The sequence below is a fragment of the Bombyx mandarina genome, chromosome 21, assembly GCF_030267445.1.
Source record: "Bombyx mandarina strain Sakado chromosome 21, ASM3026744v2".
Taxonomy (NCBI): domain Eukaryota; kingdom Metazoa; phylum Arthropoda; class Insecta; order Lepidoptera; family Bombycidae; genus Bombyx; species Bombyx mandarina.
In genome coordinates this window covers 9205975-9226512 of record NC_143227.1, presented here as the reverse complement: position 1 = coordinate 9226512, position 20538 = coordinate 9205975, and the positions used below count along the sequence as shown (strand labels likewise).

The window sequence follows — 20538 nt, the reverse complement described above, 5'->3', positions numbered from 1 at the left end:
AAATTTTAAACATACCTATCTCCTTTTAAATTCTATAGCCGAACGACTCACACAGCAGTAGATTAATTCTAAAAGCCGTCTTCCGTAAATAGAAGGCATTGATTGATACCCTTTGACATCGGACATGGTTCGGCTTATGTGCCTGCTTCAATCGCCCACTTCGATAAATGCCTCACTGCTCCATAGCAAAGTGATAAATTTGGTCGAAGCATCGGTTTTGAACGTATAGGTAGACTAGAAGTTTTCGTATTGAGAATCTCGAATAACTATATATAATGAGGTGAGAATATAGGATTATGTGATCATGGATATTTAAACTAGCATCCTCTTCTTAGTCACTATGCTCTTGACAAAGTGGTTGTATTCGTAGAATTTCAGTGGGCAGATTTATTACGTCTTACGATGTCCCACCATCTCTCTCTAGAGCTCGAGAACATGCTGCGCTACTCTTTTATTTATTTATTTTTATTGCATAAATGGGTGGACGAACTCACAGTCCACCTGGTGTTAAGTGGTTACTGGAGCCCATAGACATCTACAACGTAAATGCGCCACCCACCTTGAGATATAAGTTCTAAGGTCTCAGTATAGTTACAACGGCTGCCCCACCCTTCAAACCGAAACGCATTACTGCTTCACGGCAGAAATAGGCAGGGTAGTGGTACCTACCCATGCGTACTCACAAGAGGTCCTACCACCAGTAATAAACTACTCATTTAAAAGATCACCGTAGACATGACTTGATCGATCCACCGTATGAGAGAGAGACTTCCTGTTGTATTCTGAAAAACCTCAACAGACAATTTCGTCTCGCACATTCTACTATTACTACACTAGATCTTTCCTGATATTCTCAAGTGCACGTACCGGAAAAATTTGTGCATGTAAAAACTTAATTTTCCTATTTAAACAGTCATAGTCAAACATTTGCCATGCGCTTAATAATAATAATTAAGGAACTAAAGCAAATTGGAATTTCACGTACAAACACCAAAACTTCTAACTTCGGTAAGCCGTGAATAAATGAAAGATAATGGTGGTGTCAGTTGACGCGGCCAAGTCAGGTCACACGTACGGAACTCACGCGGGCGTGTGACGAGACATCCCTTGCAATATTCAACGACCACTTTACACCCTCGTCGATCCGACATCCTATTATACACACACCGACCGCAGTCATGCGGATCTCAGGGCCTGGATTTAATTTGCGAGTTAAAGCGGAGAATGTCTGTATTGCAGGCACGGTCGCCTAAGAAACTAATTAGATTCATAAATGTTTGACTTGTAAGGTGTCAGAGGCGTTATTAAAAATGCCAAACTATAAAACTGGTTATTAATATTTTAGAAAGTCGTTCCGCGTAATCATGTTAATCGTTATGGTGTTAATAATACGCATGTCAAGGAAAAAATAAAATAAAAGAAGAGCTTCATTTAAATACCTATGATTAAACCGAGTACATTTCGTTACAGGTATCAGTTCGGCGGAGGAGCGACATGTGAGTACCGTATAACTTTTCCAATTTCGCTAGGGTTGTTAAAATTCCAACGGCAAAATTTTTTCCTTTGAATTTTTTTTCCCGACAAGAGTACCTACCGCTCTTCCATTTGGGAATGCGAACGTGAATGTAGCGAGGAGTGTTTCGCTCGAACACGTTGATTTCATAACACGGCCCTGACTGAAACAAGTGGGTGGTGCAAGTGCCGCACCCCGCTCTCTAGGGTTGCTTTCGTCAGGTATTCCTTTATTCCACTATACTCTGAATTGTTGAATGAATTCGAATCATGAAGTATTTGCTTACATACTCTTAATAATAGCTTTTATAAAAAGGCCATCAATTTGACTATTTTCAAAACTTAATACAATGTTATTTAGATGTTAAAAAAATAAAACGTTAATGTGTACCTCCCAAGCAATATTTAATGAATCCCTAAAAATACATACTTCTTAGAAAGATTTCTTTTAACTAGTTGTCACGCAGTAGTCGAATTCGACTATAATTAATTGAAATTATAAGTTTGAACATTATTATGGTTATATTGTCAAAGACTATTTATTATACTTCTATAATCACAGATTTGGCCAAGACTACACTTTAGACAAATATCAACAAAGACAAACAATATTTAATCTATTCTCAATTTGACTATAGACTTTATGCAATAAGAAAAGTTTGACAATAAACAAATAGTATGCATGCGTGTGTGTGTCAAATACATGGTAGTGTGTGTAATGTTTTCTATATTGATTTAATGTATCTTTTATGCATTATTTTAAAAGAATATTAGTATTGTGCACTCCTTCTCTATATTATCTATAAGTGTGGGAAATTTCATACCTACTCCTCCGTCCCCGTAATTTTCGTAAAAAGGGGTACAAAGTTTTTGCTTTACGTATTAATATATAGATTTAAACGTCTCACAAACAAGAACGGGCTTTGTGTTGTTGAAGCCACAAACCTCAGAGTCGTAACATTTAAATTTACGCTTGTAGAGTAAGCCCTGGTTCGTAAGGCCGCGACCGAGTGTCGTTCGCGCGGTGTTGCGAATGTCGGCTATCGTGCTACTGTGGTGGTGGGCGGGCGGGGAGGCACCCTTGTTGTGCTCGACTGAACGCAGCGGCGCACCGCACAGATGTGCCTCAGTCTCTCGTTGCAACTAGAAATGCATACAAATCGATACCTGCCACATCGCTACTTTATAACATTGTCTTTGTCGAACTAACCTACTTTTCTGTACCTACCGAACTTATGATTTTAAATGGTTCAGATTTTGGAACGAATTATGGGACGGTGCGGAGGGGTACCTTAACCGTGAAAAAACGTCCGTAACGTCCGTAACTTCAATAATAAGTTCGCACGTTACCGAATGACCGTGGGTTGTTGCGAAACCTTCAGTTTTATTTTCTTTATAACTCGAATAGAACTTAAAATTAATATTTTTATAATAAGGAACTTCGTTCCTATCCGGTGTCCCACGACACCAAACATCTTTTTGTTTTTTAAATTACGTTAAAAATTTTATCCGGAATTTTCTCGAACAGATCCGTCTGAAGGCAACAAGTTAAAATATATATTGAAAAGATGAACATTTACAATTAAAATCCAAATTATTTTTTACAAAGCTACCAATAGTACATATTTCATTTCTCACTTTATTATAACAGTTTTATGGTGTTAATTAACCGCGTGATTTTCGCATCATTTTTTTAGGTTCGAACAGATTTTGTATTAATAAAGAAACGAATAACTGAAATAATTTTAGAATGTACGTTCTGTTCCAAAGTATGCCGCAACAACAAACAAATCAAGCCGCAGAGCATACCAGCAACTTAGTTAGAAAACTTGAGGTGAGAGAGTTTAAGTTGAGAACGCCACGTGAAGAGTTTATCTTCAGTGTGACCTCGATACGGCGGTGTAGTTAGGAGGTCGCTCACGGAGCAGTCGATCTGTATAAACACGCCGAGAACCCAGTAATACACGGTCACGCCTTAGTGTTTGGAGCACGGAGAAGGGGGTTCGCGAAACTCCTCGCTGCATTAACAAAGTTTACATAAACCGAACATTTCTCGAATGCAACTCAGCATTTACCGAGCAGCTTCAGGTTTCTGATATCTCAGCTCGCGCTTCGACTACTTGTCCAATAAATGTTTTTTATTGCGAATCACGAAAGCGATACTTCACAGTTTCAACACGTTGGTTTATTTGCGAACCTCGCGCCGCTGTTTGTTTGATTTTCCGATACATCAAGACAATGTTTATTTTACAACACAGAGAGAGGAGTAAACGCTTTTGCAATTTCATACATATGTTTGGAAAATAAAATTGGATAACTATCGTGAAACAGACAAAGTTTTGAATTTTGAAATGTCAATAAAGTACTCTTTTGTTGCCCCAGTTTCAGTACGTGTTTATCATAGTAGATAAGTTTATATTTTAACTTATTATATAATGTAGATATGTACATATTATAAAATAAAAATTAAAATTCTCCAGACGCTGATACACACAGACTTTATTACAGGTGGAGTACATACAAAGTCTAAGTTATCGTACTTTGCAATTTCTAAACATTCTCTAAATAACTTTTGTCATTAATGTTTTATGCCATAGGTAATCGTTTCTATTAAATTTTACATCGCATTTACTCTCATCCCAGTAAATTTTATATTATGTAGAAAGCTACTTAACTTTCGACAAATAAGTGACTTTATAAAAGCCAATTTACACCGATGTGAAATTAAACAGCATCTCTGAGCCTAACGGGGCGAGCCCTTCTGCAATCTCATTTGGGTAACATAATAACCGCGGATTTATTTCTGCCGCCCGCTTATTCGCTCTCAAATCGCGCCTAATATTCAATTTGGACGCCCAAACCACACAAAAACTGCTCGGAGCCGGTTCATTACGCCGCGCATCTCGCCTCTTCATCCTCCTTACCTTATCTAAGCCACTCTGAATAACACACCCCTTGTACCCCACACCCCGGCGCTCCCCCTAGACCCACACACCACTTCAAGTGGAAAACTCGCAGGGCGAGGGCCGCTCAACCTTGTTTAGCATTCTCCTCGACTTCTTTATTTAATAGATGCCGAAAAAACTCCGGTCAGAATAAATTTGCGTTTGTTCTTCGATATGCTCGGTGAGAGTAGATACGACCCGGCCATTTTATCTTGTCGGCGTACTCCTTTAATTAAGGTGGAAGCGGTGTGTGTAAATACGAGTTATGCTTCGAGGAAGACGAGGAGTATTTTATTAAACCGTAAAACACGAGTGGTAGTCGTTCTGTTTTGGTCGACGGAGCGCGGCAGCCCTACCGGCATGTTTACGCGCGGTGTAACAACACTCGCGCCCGCGTCAGTCCTTACAATTTATGGCCCGAGACTTTTCTTAATTGGAAAGAATGGCCACTTGTAATTATTAAGACGCCCTAAAGTGAAACAGATTGCGCAGTACTCGTCTTTTTCGCTACTTTATTTCTCGTTTTAAATTTTTAGTAAAAAGTTCTTGTAATTCGAGCGGAGTGTTTTAGATTAAATAAAGAGTTCTTAAATCACTGTTTTCGTTTATTAGTCCGTTGTCGGATTAACAATGTTTTAGGGGGTTACTCGGCGTTATTTTTAATTGTTCTTTCTGAGACATCGTTCGATTTTCATTGCCTCGTTATCTAAAATTCAAGTTAGATACTGTTAACAAGATGTCGACTATTCAATTAATGCTTATTTAGTTAAGCTTCGCTTCCTCCGAGTCTGGAACCTGTCTGAACGCTTCAGTACCGCAGTTAATCTCCTTACAGTACGGCTCTTATATAGAATAACACATAGATTATGTCTGTGCATTCACATTATACCAAACGGATTATCTGTCGTGTCGTGCAGCCAAGCCCCGTGTCTCCAGAATTTATAATCCTTGAGGCGGTATATTAATCATGACTTTAGTATAAACATCTATCTAATAATTTAAGTGTAATGCATTTATGAAGAGAACATAATTGTTGTTTCAATCGACTATGTACATTATTAAGTGATTTAATTGGGTATTTCTATAAAGCAGTAAATCTAAAACTATATTTTGAATAGCAATTACGTAATGATTTTCAACAAGCAGAAGTTGAATATTTTGAACTTCGTTAAGTACGTACGTTATATAGTTTGCTCTAAGGTATAAAACATATCGTGATTAATGGGCCCCAAATTTTATTAAGTGGCTCTGTAGTGGTTGTATCCTAATGGTTTCTACCCTGTATCCAATTTGGAAGGTGGGGCCGTGTAAATAAGGATAACAATTCTGTTTTGCGTTATGGATACCGGCCTACAGATTACGTATGTATATACCTATAGTATATTTAAATTCCAGAATATCAAATATCATTTACAACGTGAATGTATTTTGGATTGGTAATCGATTCCGGACACTGTGGTACATTCTTCTCTAAGCCAACAACGTCAAGGAATTTAAAAAGAAAATTGCTTGAACAACTCTTTATTTTTGAGTATTTTTATCGCCGTGGGAGCGAAAGTTCGGTTTCATTTCCTTCTTACTGGGGAACAAATGTTGTTTTCTCTTCTGGCTTAATTTACCACGTAGCTTTGTAACGATTTATTTTCAACTTCGTCTTATTTTGCATATTATTTTGTCTATAACATTTAGATATGTGTATTATTTTTTCAATCATGATTTTTATTGAAGGAGGTTCGCTCATTAATCCCATTCAACCTCTTTTTAAAAGAAATTGTTAATTTTAAAGTTAACTAATTTTGTTTTCAATGATCTTTCGCTCACTGAGTGATAAAATATGCATAATCGGTATCTAATGCTGCGCGAGTCGGAAACCAAGTATGAATTCAAAGTAGTTCATCTTCATTTCACCTCGCTAAGTGAGCAGTATAGATACTCCATATGCAATTATTATACTTAATAGCAATTATTAAGTGACTAGCTTTTGCCCGCGACTCCGTTCGCGTGGAATAGTTACTTTGGCATAACACTAAATTTTACCCCCTAATTCATTTACGTAGAAAGTAAAAATATTTTGTAACATTCTTTATTGGTGCTCCACTTGTATTGTGGTCTTACCGTGATGTTATATATCTATCTATAGCTGAAAGAATTTTTCAAATCGGACCAGTACTTCCTGAGATTAGCGCGTTCAAACAAACAAACTCTACAGCTTTATACTCGTAATATTCGTATAGATTTAGTAAATTAAAAAAAACTTATTGTTAACTATTAAATGTAACAGAAAAGTTTGTGTAACAATATGCGGGATAGATTGCAAGTAGGTTTATGTCTACAGCATTATCCTCGGAGCTGTACAGCATCGATTTATGTATGCTTGATCAAACCGCCTCCACCTCGCCCCCTTGCTAATCATAACAATACCCACCCGACCGATGCGCACCTCTCACCTGACGAATCGATTAAAATCACATTGTAAGGATTTGACGTTGAAATGTTTTTTTGAGACATCGATCGGAGCCGAATATTTTTGAAGATCATCGTCCGTTTTTCGCCGCATTTAATCACACAATGTTTTTTTTTTCTATTAAACAATAAAACTCACGCCTGTTCGATAGCCATTGAAGAAACAATTAACGTTGTAATTAAATATCCGTACCTGCGTTCGTACCATAAAATAAAATTTCAATAAAAAAATAACACCATGAGTGTGTCGGTATCGCGGCGTGATGCAATTAAATAACTACACGGTGAATTACGTATAAGTATTAGGATCGCGGCATTTTATTACCATCGTGATTGCAATCGTGCCGCATCGATTCATTGTTTCGATACAGACCGAGATCGCATCGCTGAGCGCACTCCTACATAACGAACGACGATGGCTCACGACGCTCTCACAAATATTCAATATACCCAATGAAATATTCAATGCATATTGCGACGATTCATATCTGAAACTTCTGTTTTATGCGACGTTGAGAACAATGCTGAATCGTCGTTTGATTACGAATTTCTGCATCGGCGATATGACGACAGTTTGCGTGGAATAAAATAAATTATAATAGTTTAAAAAACTAACAAAATACGCCTTTACCTATATATACCTATAGAAAATCCAACTAAAAAATAGAAAATAAATTTTAATAAATTTGAATTAAAAATAGTGTAACAAAAAATGATTTTATTGTAAAAAAGTGTGGGGTGCTTTTCAGGATATTATCAAAATAACCCTTCTACTCATATCTGTTCATAAAATATTTATAACTACTGATACAATGCACCCACGCTTTTTTTAACAATAAAATCATTGTTTTGTTAGTTTTTTAAACTATTAAGTATTTATTTTTCATTTTTTAGTTTAATTTCAATTTTTTCAATATTTTTTTTTTTAAATATTGAATTGCCATCGATCCTTAATGAGTATACTAAATTTCGAGTTAATCTGACGCTTTGAAGGGGGTCAATATCATGTTCAAAGATTCTGTTACAAACGTACATACGTCTGAAGCTAATAAAAGCGTATTAATAAGTCGCGCGCGACGTATATACACGGATGTTAAGTAGCCGCAAGTCGGACGGGTCGTGCGCTCGGCTTCGCCTGCGGTCGTCGCACACGGTGCTGTGTTGCGGTGGCACCCACTATCCTATCTACGTGCTCTCGGTGCTCGACGTGTGCGGTCCCTCCCGCATCTCCAAGCACCTTGCTCTGATCGACCGCCATTGACGCGACACAATGTATGCACGATGTATTTATTATTACTGGTGGTAAAACCTATTGTGAGTCCGCGCGGGTAGGTATCACCACCCCGTCTATTTCTGCCGTGAAGCAGTAATGCGTTTCGGTTTGAAGGGTGGGGAAGCCGTTGTAACTATGTATACTGAGACCTTAGAACTTACATCTCAAAGGTGGGGGGCGCATTTACGTTGTAGATGTCTATGGGCTCCGGTAACCACTTAATACCAGGTGGGCTGTGAACTCGTCCACCCATCTAAGCAATAAACAAAAAAAACAAAATTAAATCACTTTACCTAGCTGTATCGATTTCTGCTTAGATGATGACCTCATAGATAATACACATAAATTAGTTATAGATACGCATCAAGCACTCAACAAACATGTTTACGGGCGTCGGCCACTAGATTCCGCAGCTTCGATTAGTTTCTCATTGCTCATGTAGATGGCAGTAACTTATTACGTATCTTGTATTTTTTAATAAAGGATTTTGTAAATTTTCAGAAACCACAAATTGATAAAATTTAATCAATCTTATCTATTATAACAAATAAAGACTTGTATGATTTAATATTTTTTTTATTTTCTCTGTTTAGTTATACAATAATTAAATGCTTTAATTTTGACAACATATAAGTTTAGGGGCATCCGCCACAAGATCTCGCTAGTTTCCTTACAAAAAAATAATTGTCTTAAAGTATCGCAGTTTCAGGGCCCTGGATGGCCCATTCAGTGTTAATGGTTATTGTGATTAAATCTCGCCGTGCCTGTTCGATGTCAGATAAGCTGAACAACAACAAACAGTTGTGCTCGGTTTAACAAACAAAAAAAAAACGTGCTCGAGTCGGCTGTTAATTGAAATCGCTGCATGTAATTAGCGGGTAGGTGGGTGCGATAGCTCGCGGCCGGGTGCACGTCTTTATAATTTATCTCAATTAGTCGGCGACGTAATGAGCGGAAGGGCGGTAGACGAGCCAAACGTTTGCTTCGTTACACACACAAGCTAAAAACACAATAATTACAATTTCAACGCATAATATCTAACAAGAAAATCGAAAGTACTCTGAAGACGTTATCATATAAGCATTTAATGTAGGAACTTCGATTGACTAATACGAGAGTTTGTTGCTAACAATATCGTGCAGCATGTTACCTTCTTGCACTGATAGGTCGGTCGCATGTACATGTACACATGTTCGGTTGCACGCCGCCCGTGCTAGCCGACTACCCGCAAACCATTCCACCGCACGAACCTTCTTGCTCCTTTCATGCTTATCACGCATTTACATATGCTAAGCTAACTCACTGCTGTATACGAGCATCGAAAATGTTTCATGAATAAATTTGTATCCCAATTCGATCGTTAACTTCTGAGTCGACAAACATGTCAACGTGATTTCTTTTCAAATAAAAACGAGGCTTACTAAACACCAGAAGACAAACAAAAAGAATTGAATCAAATAATCTTGGGTTCGCTCGGAGCGATTAATCACAAAAAGTGAGCGGGTCGCAGCCCTTTTTCGAGTTTCCTCGTTACGGACTAAGACGAGAATCATTAGGAATTAAATTTCCCCTTTCATTAGTCCCTCAACCCTCGTATAATTCCGGACGCGGAGCAATAACAATATAAATCCCCCGTCGCGTCGAGCGGGGGATTACGGCTTGTCTCGACCCTAATTTAGGGCTACCCCCGCTCCGGATTAACGAAGTGGCGGAATCCACTAGGGTTGTCGCTGCGCATAAACTTGTTACGTGTTTAATGTTTTATTGACGGGTGGCAAGGGAACTCTCATTTAAATAACAGTTCATTCGTAGCTACCAATGACTTCACTTACTCGTCCTCTATTACACTTTAGATAAGCGATATTGAATAACGTTAAAATGTAGATTATTTTTCTACCTAATAAACCTAAGAAAAATAAATATATCCACTCTATAAATATTCACATTCCAAAACAACAAATGACAATTAAAATAAAACTTTTAATTGCAACGTGTTAAAATGTTAATCCACAATTAAATAACACGCTCGCCAACAGCGCCATTGACCCACGCTGTATCCGAGTGGCCAGTGGCGTTATAAACTAAACGTGTATTTAGGAGTCGAAAGCGCTTTGTTTAAAGGTCGGACAGCGACCTTTACAAATTAATTTTTCGTGGTATTATGCTGTTAAATCGGATAGTTCGTTAAGGCGGAACGAATTGTTTATAGCCGGCATTAAGCCGTAGCGGGAGTGGCGACGCGCGTATTGTGCGGGTGAGACTCTCGGGGGAACGTGAACCCTCGAACCCTCTGATTTAAACAAAAAGGATTCATGACACTCATGAATTTGAAAACACATGCCCCCAAAATAATTTTATTCGCGAAAGAAAAAAAAAATACAGTACGTACCTACTTCGCTTTTTATCTAAATTCAAATCAGCTACTGTCATATTAAGCTCGTTCTAGTGAAAAAAAATGCATAATACCTATCTTTTTTTGCATCTAATAATACTGACTGAAAATTTCTTTAAAACATAAACGATAAGTTTAACAACAATTTTCCGAACGAGTTGTCGGCTCGGCGACGAAACCCAATTCGGGGTAATTTATTTAAGTAATTTCACAAAGCGAAGCCGCGTACACCATATTAAAATTTTCCCTCGGAACCGCAAAGTAGACGCAAACACAAAATTAAAGTCGTCGACACTTAAAGGGCTCTAAGTTTCGAGGAGAGTTTCCGTGAAATTTCTCTCGGAATGTCGAAATGGCGGATGAGTTTCGCGAGTCAACTCAATTATCGTTTTAATTAAGGCGCTGTGCCACGTGACATTTGTTTGCGTGCGTGAAAGTGATCGCGCCCCGCTCCCCCTAGACGTTCCCCCCCCCCCTCTCCTCTCTTCCTGTTAATTGTGCTAATTACTCCTGTAATGGAGCAAGGGCTGGGGTGAGATTGCTTATCGACGGTTTCCCCGGGAATTTATGTGATACAATTGTAAAGCCGTTCATTAATTAATATCTCGAATTTTAAATAAGGAATGCTTTTACACCTTCGCTGCCTTGTCGTTTAAAAAGGTTTTTCTTCAATTTTAATATTAATTATAAGGTAAAAATTTATTCTACTAAACATAGTCGTTTTCTTTAATATCAAAAGTTACATTTAGAGAGCTATCGAAGAAAACGTTCAACAGCAATTTCGTTGGGCACGTTTCCAAAAGCACAATGCAAGCATTATAACGTATGGCGGCTTCCGCGAAGACCATTCATAGCATTTCGGCATAATAGCTTGCACTCTCGAACAGATTGCCGGGGGTAGCCAGAGGCGAGCGAGCACGTCACTTCCACAACGAGTACCAGGCAATTTGGTTATTTGAGGTCGGCCATAAACCGATAGCGAACGCAGTAAACGCAATCCTCCACTCGCGACTATAAACTTTACGAGTCACGTAAAAACGCGCTCGAAACGCCAACTCGCTACCATAAATTTATGCTAATGTATTCTTTATAGGAGTTTAATGTGTATTCAGAATTCCACCATTATTTATGTATACGAATGAACCGGTAAAGTTAATTTTAAAGTCGCACAGCGCCCCGCGGTTTACGCGTTCGCAAGCTATTAATTTTTTGTGACTTTCTGTGGCCCTCGTTTCCGACTAAAGCGGATTCTTGTTTCCGAATCATTATATTTAGTATCACGTAGATCGGTAGCGACAAACTGTTTAAATAATTATCATTAAACATTATTTGTTCATTTCTATATTTAGTAGTATTCTTGCAAATACTTTATACGATAATGTTCTACTTAAAGATAGGTAACGTCGAACACGTACAAAAACAAAATCATTCGTTGAAAGTAATATAAAACGCTAGTCATATAAAACGGATGGCTCCGATAACAGCCGAAAACGTCGCGTGTAAATCACGTAACTTTTCAAAACTATTATGCCTGAAATATAGTCCGAACTCAATCCGTACATTTCCGAGCGACGGGCGGTCTATTTATCTATTTCCCCCGTTTCCGCCCCCGAGCGTCCGGTTAACCGCCCCCCTTCCGGTTAACCGGGCGGCGGCAGAGCGGCGCGCGCGGCTAAACGGCTCGTCGCGTGACCGCAGACAATAAGCCCGGGCGGCGTTAACAGCGCGCCTGTGTGTTGCCACTTTATATGTTACGTCACTAAGCACTCCTCTCCCTCTAGCCGTCCGCCTCTTGACGAGGCACATGTGTACGACGTGACCTCTACGCCAGACGGCCACCATATACTTGTGGTACGTGTACTAGTGTACCCGATGCTTGTGGTGTACCACTAATGTCGCAAGTGACTAATGATGATCGTTCGACTGGCCACTTCGGAATTTTTCGTCGCCGTAGTAAATACTCCTTTCTTTAAATTTACCATCATAATAAGTAAAATTGAAATTTTACAAATTTTGTAACGCAAGTTGTGGTTGTAGTTGCATTAACGAATAAACAAAAGAAATTCGCAACAAGCTTATGTTTTCACATACGCATACGCATGCTTGCACAACAATAAGAAGTGATTCATAATGATTATTACCTTCCATTTAAATAATCTAAAAATACGCAAAGAAAACAATAAATTAGTTTTGTTTGAAACGAAATTATAAAACACACGATAACAAAATATAAAAATGTTCGGCATCTGACCGCAAATTCCGTCTATGAAATTAACGATAAACCGCAAACCGTCTACAGCTGAATGAATAATTGGTAGGAGCAACGTGGAGTAGGTATATTCGTTTGACTTCGATCTGACACGTCGCATTACAGAAGCCGGGCTCAGTTCTCGAAATTTCCTTTGCTTAAAATTCGATGTTGAACACAGTTGTCGAGTTCGTCCGATCGTAAAATCGAACCCTAGTCATTCTTATCTGAGCTGTCCTTAACACACGACTTAGATACAAAACTAAATATTCAGACAAGGAAGTTAGCAAGGCCATTATATTAACGACATTTTAATGATTGTAGAAGTAAATTGCGTAAAAAAATTTACCGTAGAATGAGCACGATGTACATTATAGTTTACAAATTTAACAAATTGATGTTGTTCTAAGAATTATCCACACAACGATAACAAAAATAAAAAAATTAAATTAACATATTAATAAATTATACCGATTACATTGATTGGAGCTTTTTTTAAATTAGTGAGTAAAAATACTTCTTCGATGTTTAAAAAAATGTTAATCCACGATACACAAAGTAATTTATGTGGTGTGTTAATTTATTATTCATATGTAACCATATAATGCAAATGTCTAAATATATTTTTATTACTCATATACATATTTATATACAATAAACTAAAATAATCTATAAATGCTACGCTATGTTTTAAGCATGCTGTTATTAAAACTAGTGGTCCCGCAGTAGCCGAAATTCGACTATAATTAATTGAAATTATGTCTGGTTCTATTGTCAAAGACTATTATATTTCTATAGACAGATTTCGCCAAGAAACATAAACAATATTAACTTATTCTCAATTTGACTTATAGAACATACTTCAGTGATTTGACTACAGACTTTAAGCAATAACAAACGTTTGACAATAAACAAAGAGTATGTGTGTGTGTGTGTGTCAAATACATGGTAGTGTGTGTAATGTTTTCTTTATTGATGTAATGTATTTTTATGCATAATTTAAAAAAAAAATTACATTCGGTACTTCTTCTCTATATTCTCTATAAGTGTGGGAAATTTCATACTCCTCCGTCCGCGCAATTTTCGTAAAAAGGGGTACAAAGTTTTTGCTTCATGTATTAATCTAAAGATACTCTTATTTAAACTATAGCTTAAGCGAAAAGTGAATCTCTGCCTTTATCTATATCCTATATAATAAGAACAAACTGATAAAACCGAGATGGCTAAGCAATAAGTCACAGCGGGCGGCGACAGATCGACGCGGCTAGCAAATTAACAGCGCTTGCCGTTCGACTCTAACTTAGTACCTCGTAAAATTAGGCCCCGTTACGCCTCTCCAGACACGACGGACGGATACGCTCTTGAATTAAGCGTTTAGTTCAACATTGAGATAAGACTACATTTACTCAATAAAACTATACTTTCTTGCTATATTAATTAAATAGCGGCCCGCTCCGGCTCTGCTCGGGTTTTTAACAAAAATTTCAACGATATTTTTTTTTATTTTTTTTTATTGCTTAGATGTGTGGACGAGCTCACAGCCCACCTGATGTTAAATGGTTACTGGAGCCCATAGACATCTATAACGTAAATGCGCCACACACCTTGAGATATAGTTCTAAGGTCTCAGTATAGTCACAACGGCTTCCCCACCCTTCAAACCGAAACGCATTACTGCTTCACGGCAGAAATAGGCGGGGCGGTGGTACCTACCCGTGCGGACTCACAAGAGGTCCTACCAGCAGTAATTACGCAAATTATAATTTTGCGGGTTTGATTTTTATTGCACGATGTTATTCCTTCACCGTGGAAGTCAATCGTGAACATTTGTTGAGTACGTATTTCATTAGAAAAATTGGTACCCGCCAGCGGGATTCGAACACCGGTGCATCGCTCGATACGAATGCACCGGACGTCTTATCCTTTAGGCCACGACGACTTCTATATTTGACGTTGTTTTATTTTTTTAAATAAATGAACACTTATTGCGGCATAACTATAATAGTTAGACATATGCTGTCGCGATGTAAAGAATATTTTAGGTAATTTTTTTACACCTTGGGTTACATTATTAGAGTTTTAATAAGGATTTCTAATTTTATTCAAAAAATATTTTAGCCTATGTCACTAGGTAATAGTGTAGCTTCCAAACAGTGAAAGAATTTTTCAAGTCGGTTCAGTAGTTTCGGAGCCTATTCAATACAAACAAACAAACAAAACTTTCCTCTTTATAATATTATTACTAGCGACCCGCCCTCGCTTCGCTTCGGAAACATTAAAACACACATGAAACAAAAAAATAAAAAATATTTTTTTTTCTTTTAAAATTAGCCTATTTTCATCAGGGACAATGTCGGCTTCTAATGGAAAAAGAATTTTTCAAATCGGTCCAGTAGTTTCGGAGCCTATTCGAAACAAACAAACAAACAAACAAATCTTTCCTCTTTATAATATTAGTATAGATATAGATATAGATAATAATAATAATAATATAGATGTTCACTTTTATCCGTAATGTCATTGAATTCGGCACTTCTACCTAGATTATTAGCGGCATTGTAATTTTATAATGCCGTCTAAAACAGAACTAGATGTGAGCACTCAACCATATATTGATAATCCGTAAATTAGATACCTCCACGGCTCGGTAGATACGGTGTGCGGATATGCGAGGATATGTTGTGTCAACACGGGCGGAATCAGTGGAGCGCGCGGCGGTCGTTCGTCACGTATATGATTAATTCATTAGTTCGTATTTGCGCGCTCATCCAAATGCCGCGGTCGGTCTCCCGGTCGGCTGGGCCTCCCCGGCTGCGAGGGGGCGATGACCACTCCCGGAGCTAATCATGCGGTCAGTTTGTTCTGCCTCAGCGTGTTTTGATATTGATATTGACTGTAGCGCTCGCCTCGCTGCGCGTCGATTTATTTGCGAACAATGATCGATTGATTGCCGTAGGTACGTAAGCCCGCTCGTAAACGTTTTGATTATGTTTGCTCGCTGAGTATTTGTTAAACTAACAAAGGACGATACCGATGATATTAAATCGTTTTTCTTTGTCAATTTCATTGAGGTATCCTTTTGTTGTTACAGAGAAATTCCATATCGCCCGGCGAAAGAGAAAAATATAGGACGCGGAGTCCTGCCGAACCCGATCACAAGAAATTAAAAAAAGAAGAGAAAGACATGGGCCACGTAAGTACTTTCACGAAGAATTTATTAACCGCTATGAAATAAGCATTTATTAATGCTTCACTTTTGCTCAAACAATATAATTAAATTACTCATTTGAAATAATGAATACGTTAATTCAGCTAAAAGCTAATTTTATTCATTTCCAGGAACTAGTTGTGGATGACGCGAGCGAAGAACCCACTTCACCACACAATGGCGCTCCGTCACCACGAGAAAACGGACTCGATAAACTCCAACCAAAAAAAGAGCATCCTCCTCACAGCCCTAGGTTTGTACAACGCTTACTTAAATATTTCTTGAGGATATGTACTTGGATCTAAGAAAAATTATTTAAAACAATATTTAAGCTTTCATTCATTAAAAGTAGTAGCAACAGTACTGTAGCATCGATTGATACAACAATATCGGCAATCAAACCCCACTGTTAGCTAACAAATTTTTCTAATGAAGTATATTGTTATAACTCATGTTTATAACGAACAAACACGATTAGGGAATATTATAATTGTAATTTGTCTAAATACTATACAATTGAGACATAAATCTCAAGCGTCAAGGTGGGTTGTGGCATTCATGTTATGTCTATGAACTACGGTAACCACTTAACGCTAGGTAGGCAGTGAGCTCGTTCACACATCTAAATAAATAAAGCTATTAAAAAACTTTTTATCGTATCGTGCATGTTGAACTTATGTTCGTGTGCTAATTCGTGGTAATAGCTGTATCCATTTAGTAGAAGCCTTAGAGTGTAAACTAGTTGTTAGTGGGATCGTAAGGTCAGTGTACTACACGGCCCGTCTAAGTTGGAAGTTTATCCGCTTCCACAGTGAATCAATTACTAAACTAGGCCACTTCGGTTTACAGTTAGTCTTATTAACGACAATACGAACGGACGCTTTCGCGGATACCTACTCGCAGATAATCTTCGGATTAATTTTACTCATAAATTAATGAAGTTTAAAAAAGTAGCGTGTTCATTTTATTTTATTTTGTAATACAAACTTTTTTCTTTTATATTTTATTACTGGTGGTAGAACGTCTTGTGAGTCCGCACGGGTAGGTAACACAACCCTGCCTATTTCTGCCGTGAAGCAGTAATGCGTTTCGTTTTGACGGGCGGGGCAGCCGTTGTAACTATACTGAGGTATTACAATTCATATCTCAAGGCCGGTGTCGGCAATTACCTTTTAGGTATCTATGGGCTCCGGTAACCACTTAAGACCAAGTGGGCCGAGAGCTCGTCATCCATCGAAGCAATAAAAAAAAAAAATTCAACATTTTTGTTCAGTTTTTTTTTGTATTAATTTTCCAGGTCAGGGACGTCTAGCAACGCGTCAACACCATCAGCAAAGAAATTAGACGAGAAACCGAGCACGCCTATATCGAAGCCCGTGACGCCGACTTCGGGCGCAAGCGGCGCGGGCTCAGCAGGGGCTCCACTCAAGGCCGCAGTCAAGCCTCCAGCACTACAGTACCCATACCTCGGGAACGGGGCGCACGACGCGTACGTCCTGGCGGGGTACTCGGCCAGGGGGGCGCTGCCTTACGAGCCGCTGCGTCCCCCTATTGGCCCTGCTGGTCTCGCGCCGATACCTGGCGGTAAACCGTAAGTATTTAATCTGAGACATAGCCCCCCTATATAGAGTCTGGTCTTACCGAATTTCTCTGAATTTGGAAAATTTGATTGATACTTAATTCCTCTTTTCCGTGCATTTCATTGACTTGATTCCAATATAAAAAAACTACTTTAATTAATAAGTAAATATTTGTGTAAAATTAAAATAAATATAGAAGCAACCCCTGACGCCACACTCTTAATGGCGTCGGTTACATTCAGTCCCGCCCGAAAAACAGATAGTCTTCATAACTCAATAACAGTGTTAACACTTCCAGAGCATATTCATTCCACGTATCAGCCGAGGGACAGATGCAGCCTGTCCCTTTTCCCCCAGACGCCTTGATGGGTCCTGGTATACCGAGGCATGCGAGACAAGTCTCCGCGCTAGCTCATGGTGAGGTGGTCTGCGCGGTCACTGTTTCATCGCCCACGAAGTACGTCTACACGGGAGGGAAAGGCTGCGTTAAGGTGTGGGACATCAGCCAACCTAGCAAGGCCCCAGTCAGTCAACTGGATTGTTTGGTGAGTGGGTAACTGTCGTCGAAACATCTTTTTTTTTTGTACACTTTATAAAATTTTAATTAACTTCAAAAAAAAAATTACAAACATGATAGCGTAGTTCACGAGTTTTTCTAAAAATAATAATAAAAACATTTATTGCCTAATGCTGTTCAAAGTAGATGCATCGAACAGCGACAATAATACAAAAAGAAATAAAAAAATTAAGACAGATTACTAAAAAAAATTGCTAGGGTATGCTTAAGGCAACATTTCAAGGCCCTAATAAATATATTTCTGTTCCAATTTCAGCAAAGGGACAACTACATACGGTCAGTCAAACTGCTGCCCGACGGGCGGACACTGATCGTGGGCGGGGAGGCGTCCAACCTGTCCATATGGGACCTCGCCTCGCCGACTCCCAGAATCAAAGCTGAGCTCACGTCCTCGGCGCCCGCTTGCTACGCGCTTGCTATCAGCCCCGACTCTAAGGTGCTTAAAGTTTTTGTGTCACTATCACTAGATCACTAGATTGGTAGGCAGCGGCTTGGCTCTGCCCCTGGCATTGCTGAAGTCCATGGGCGACGCTAACCCCTCACCATTAGGTGGGCCGTGTGCTCGTCTGCCTACAAGGGCAATAAAAAAAAACCCATCTAATCGGAAGTGCTCATCATCGACCGTGGCAATACCTGATGCATCGTCTCTGATGAGTGCATCAGATCTCTGCGTATCTAAATTAAATAATAAAAAACAGTGCGTGTGCAACTTGGTGTACGTGAATGAAGTGAAACTTTCGATGTGTAGTATTGTGTTTTTCTTCATTTTTCATCCTTAAATCAGATTACTCTTGTAATAGGGAATGCTGTCTATAAGAGATGCGATATCTTCAACATTTATAGTATTCTAGATAGAAAAATAAATAAATATATTTTTTATAAATACTTCATTTAAATGTTAGACGCTACCCGTTGCTAACGCTCGCGCTGGCCTGTAACAGGTAAACTACGAGCACGCGTTCGAGTACCACGCATTCACTCTCGCTCTGTCTCTTTCTAGTATGGTAGCGTTAAACCTTTAACGCAAGCTTGTTAGAAGTCGCATTAGAAGTTTCACTTCAATAAACAAATAGCAACCAAGGATATGTTACACACATTCCTAAATATAAGGATTGCCTGCTATGGAAACCAGAAACTGTTTAAATATATACACATAGAGTTACTGAACGCCCAGACAAAGAGCAATAAACCTGTTCATTACACAAATGAACCCACGACTCTCGTGACCAGCATTCAGGGGCGTTACCTACTTAGACCACAAGACTGTTTTCCAAAATACAAGTTTTGGTTCGCAAATATGAAAGTGGTACTTAGATTCTAAATAAATAAAATATCATATTGGTAACTACAGATAAAAATAGGCAATAACTAATATTTTTGCTGGTTACAACTTTTACTTAAGCAATAAATAATAATAATAACTCGTTTCGGTTCCAGGTTTGCTTCAGTTGTTGTTCTGACGGCAACATAGCAGTGTGGGATCTCCACAATCAGACTTTAGTACGACAGTTCCAAGGACACACGGACGGCGCATCCTGTATAGATATTTCAGCCGACGGCACGAAGCTATGGACCGGCGGCCTTGATAACACAGTCAGGTACGATACCGCACTACTTTATCTGTGTCATTCAAATAGAAAAACTAGTTTGTTTCACGATAAACAAAACATTTATATTCGACTGTGAATGTAGTTTTGAGAAACGAAGCATGTTGCTGATAACTCTGTTTCTATAATCTGACGAAGCTTGTTGCGGATAATAATATGTACTTTTAAGTCATTAAACTACCTTGCATTTTTATTTATATAAATAAAATAATTAAATTTGAAAAGAAATAATTTAGAAAATGTCTTTAACTTTGTAATTTTCCTGCAACATAAAACAAATTGCTTAAGATGCTATCGTGGCGCGAAATCAATGTTAATGTATCATATAGTGACGTCTTCACTTATTATTATTTTTTACTTAGATGGGTGGACGAGCTCAGAGCCCACCTGGTGTTAAGTGATTACTGGAGCCCATAGACATATACAACGTAAATGCGCCACACACTTTGAGATGTAAGTCTTAAGGTCTCACAGGCTACAACGGCTGCCCCACCCTTCAAACCAAAACGCATTACTGCTTCAGAGCAGAAATATGCGGGGTGGTTGTACCTACCCGTGCGGACTCACAAGAGGTCCTACCGCCAGTAATCAATGTTAATGTATCATACAGTGACGCCGTCAATTTACTTTGAGAATTTAACTAGAAATTGAAAAAAAAAAACATATAATTTACTAATTGGTAATGAGCTCCAATTGATATTAGGCAATTCTCATAGAACTCATAGCACAGTTT

General features: G+C 38.5%; 1 protein-coding gene across 2 annotated transcripts in view; it reads left to right on the top strand.

The window, feature by feature from the left end:
* Gro (groucho) overlaps positions 1 to 20538 on the top strand; it is a 74141-nt gene that overhangs the window by 50141 nt on the left and 3462 nt on the right. The window contains exons 7-13 of one of the 2 annotated variants that reach the window (XM_028171786.2): positions 1471 to 1496; positions 15925 to 16026; positions 16173 to 16294; positions 17339 to 17632; positions 17920 to 18166; positions 18455 to 18634; positions 19636 to 19796. In XM_028171786.2, the coding sequence (XP_028027587.1) occupies positions 1471 to 1496; positions 15925 to 16026; positions 16173 to 16294; positions 17339 to 17632; positions 17920 to 18166; positions 18455 to 18634; positions 19636 to 19796 (1132 nt within the window). Of the gene's footprint in view, positions 1 to 1470; positions 1497 to 15924; positions 16027 to 16172; positions 16295 to 17338; positions 17633 to 17904; positions 18167 to 18454; positions 18635 to 19635; positions 19797 to 20538 lie in introns of both variants that reach the window. The other variant, XM_028171785.2, reaches the window with a different exon arrangement.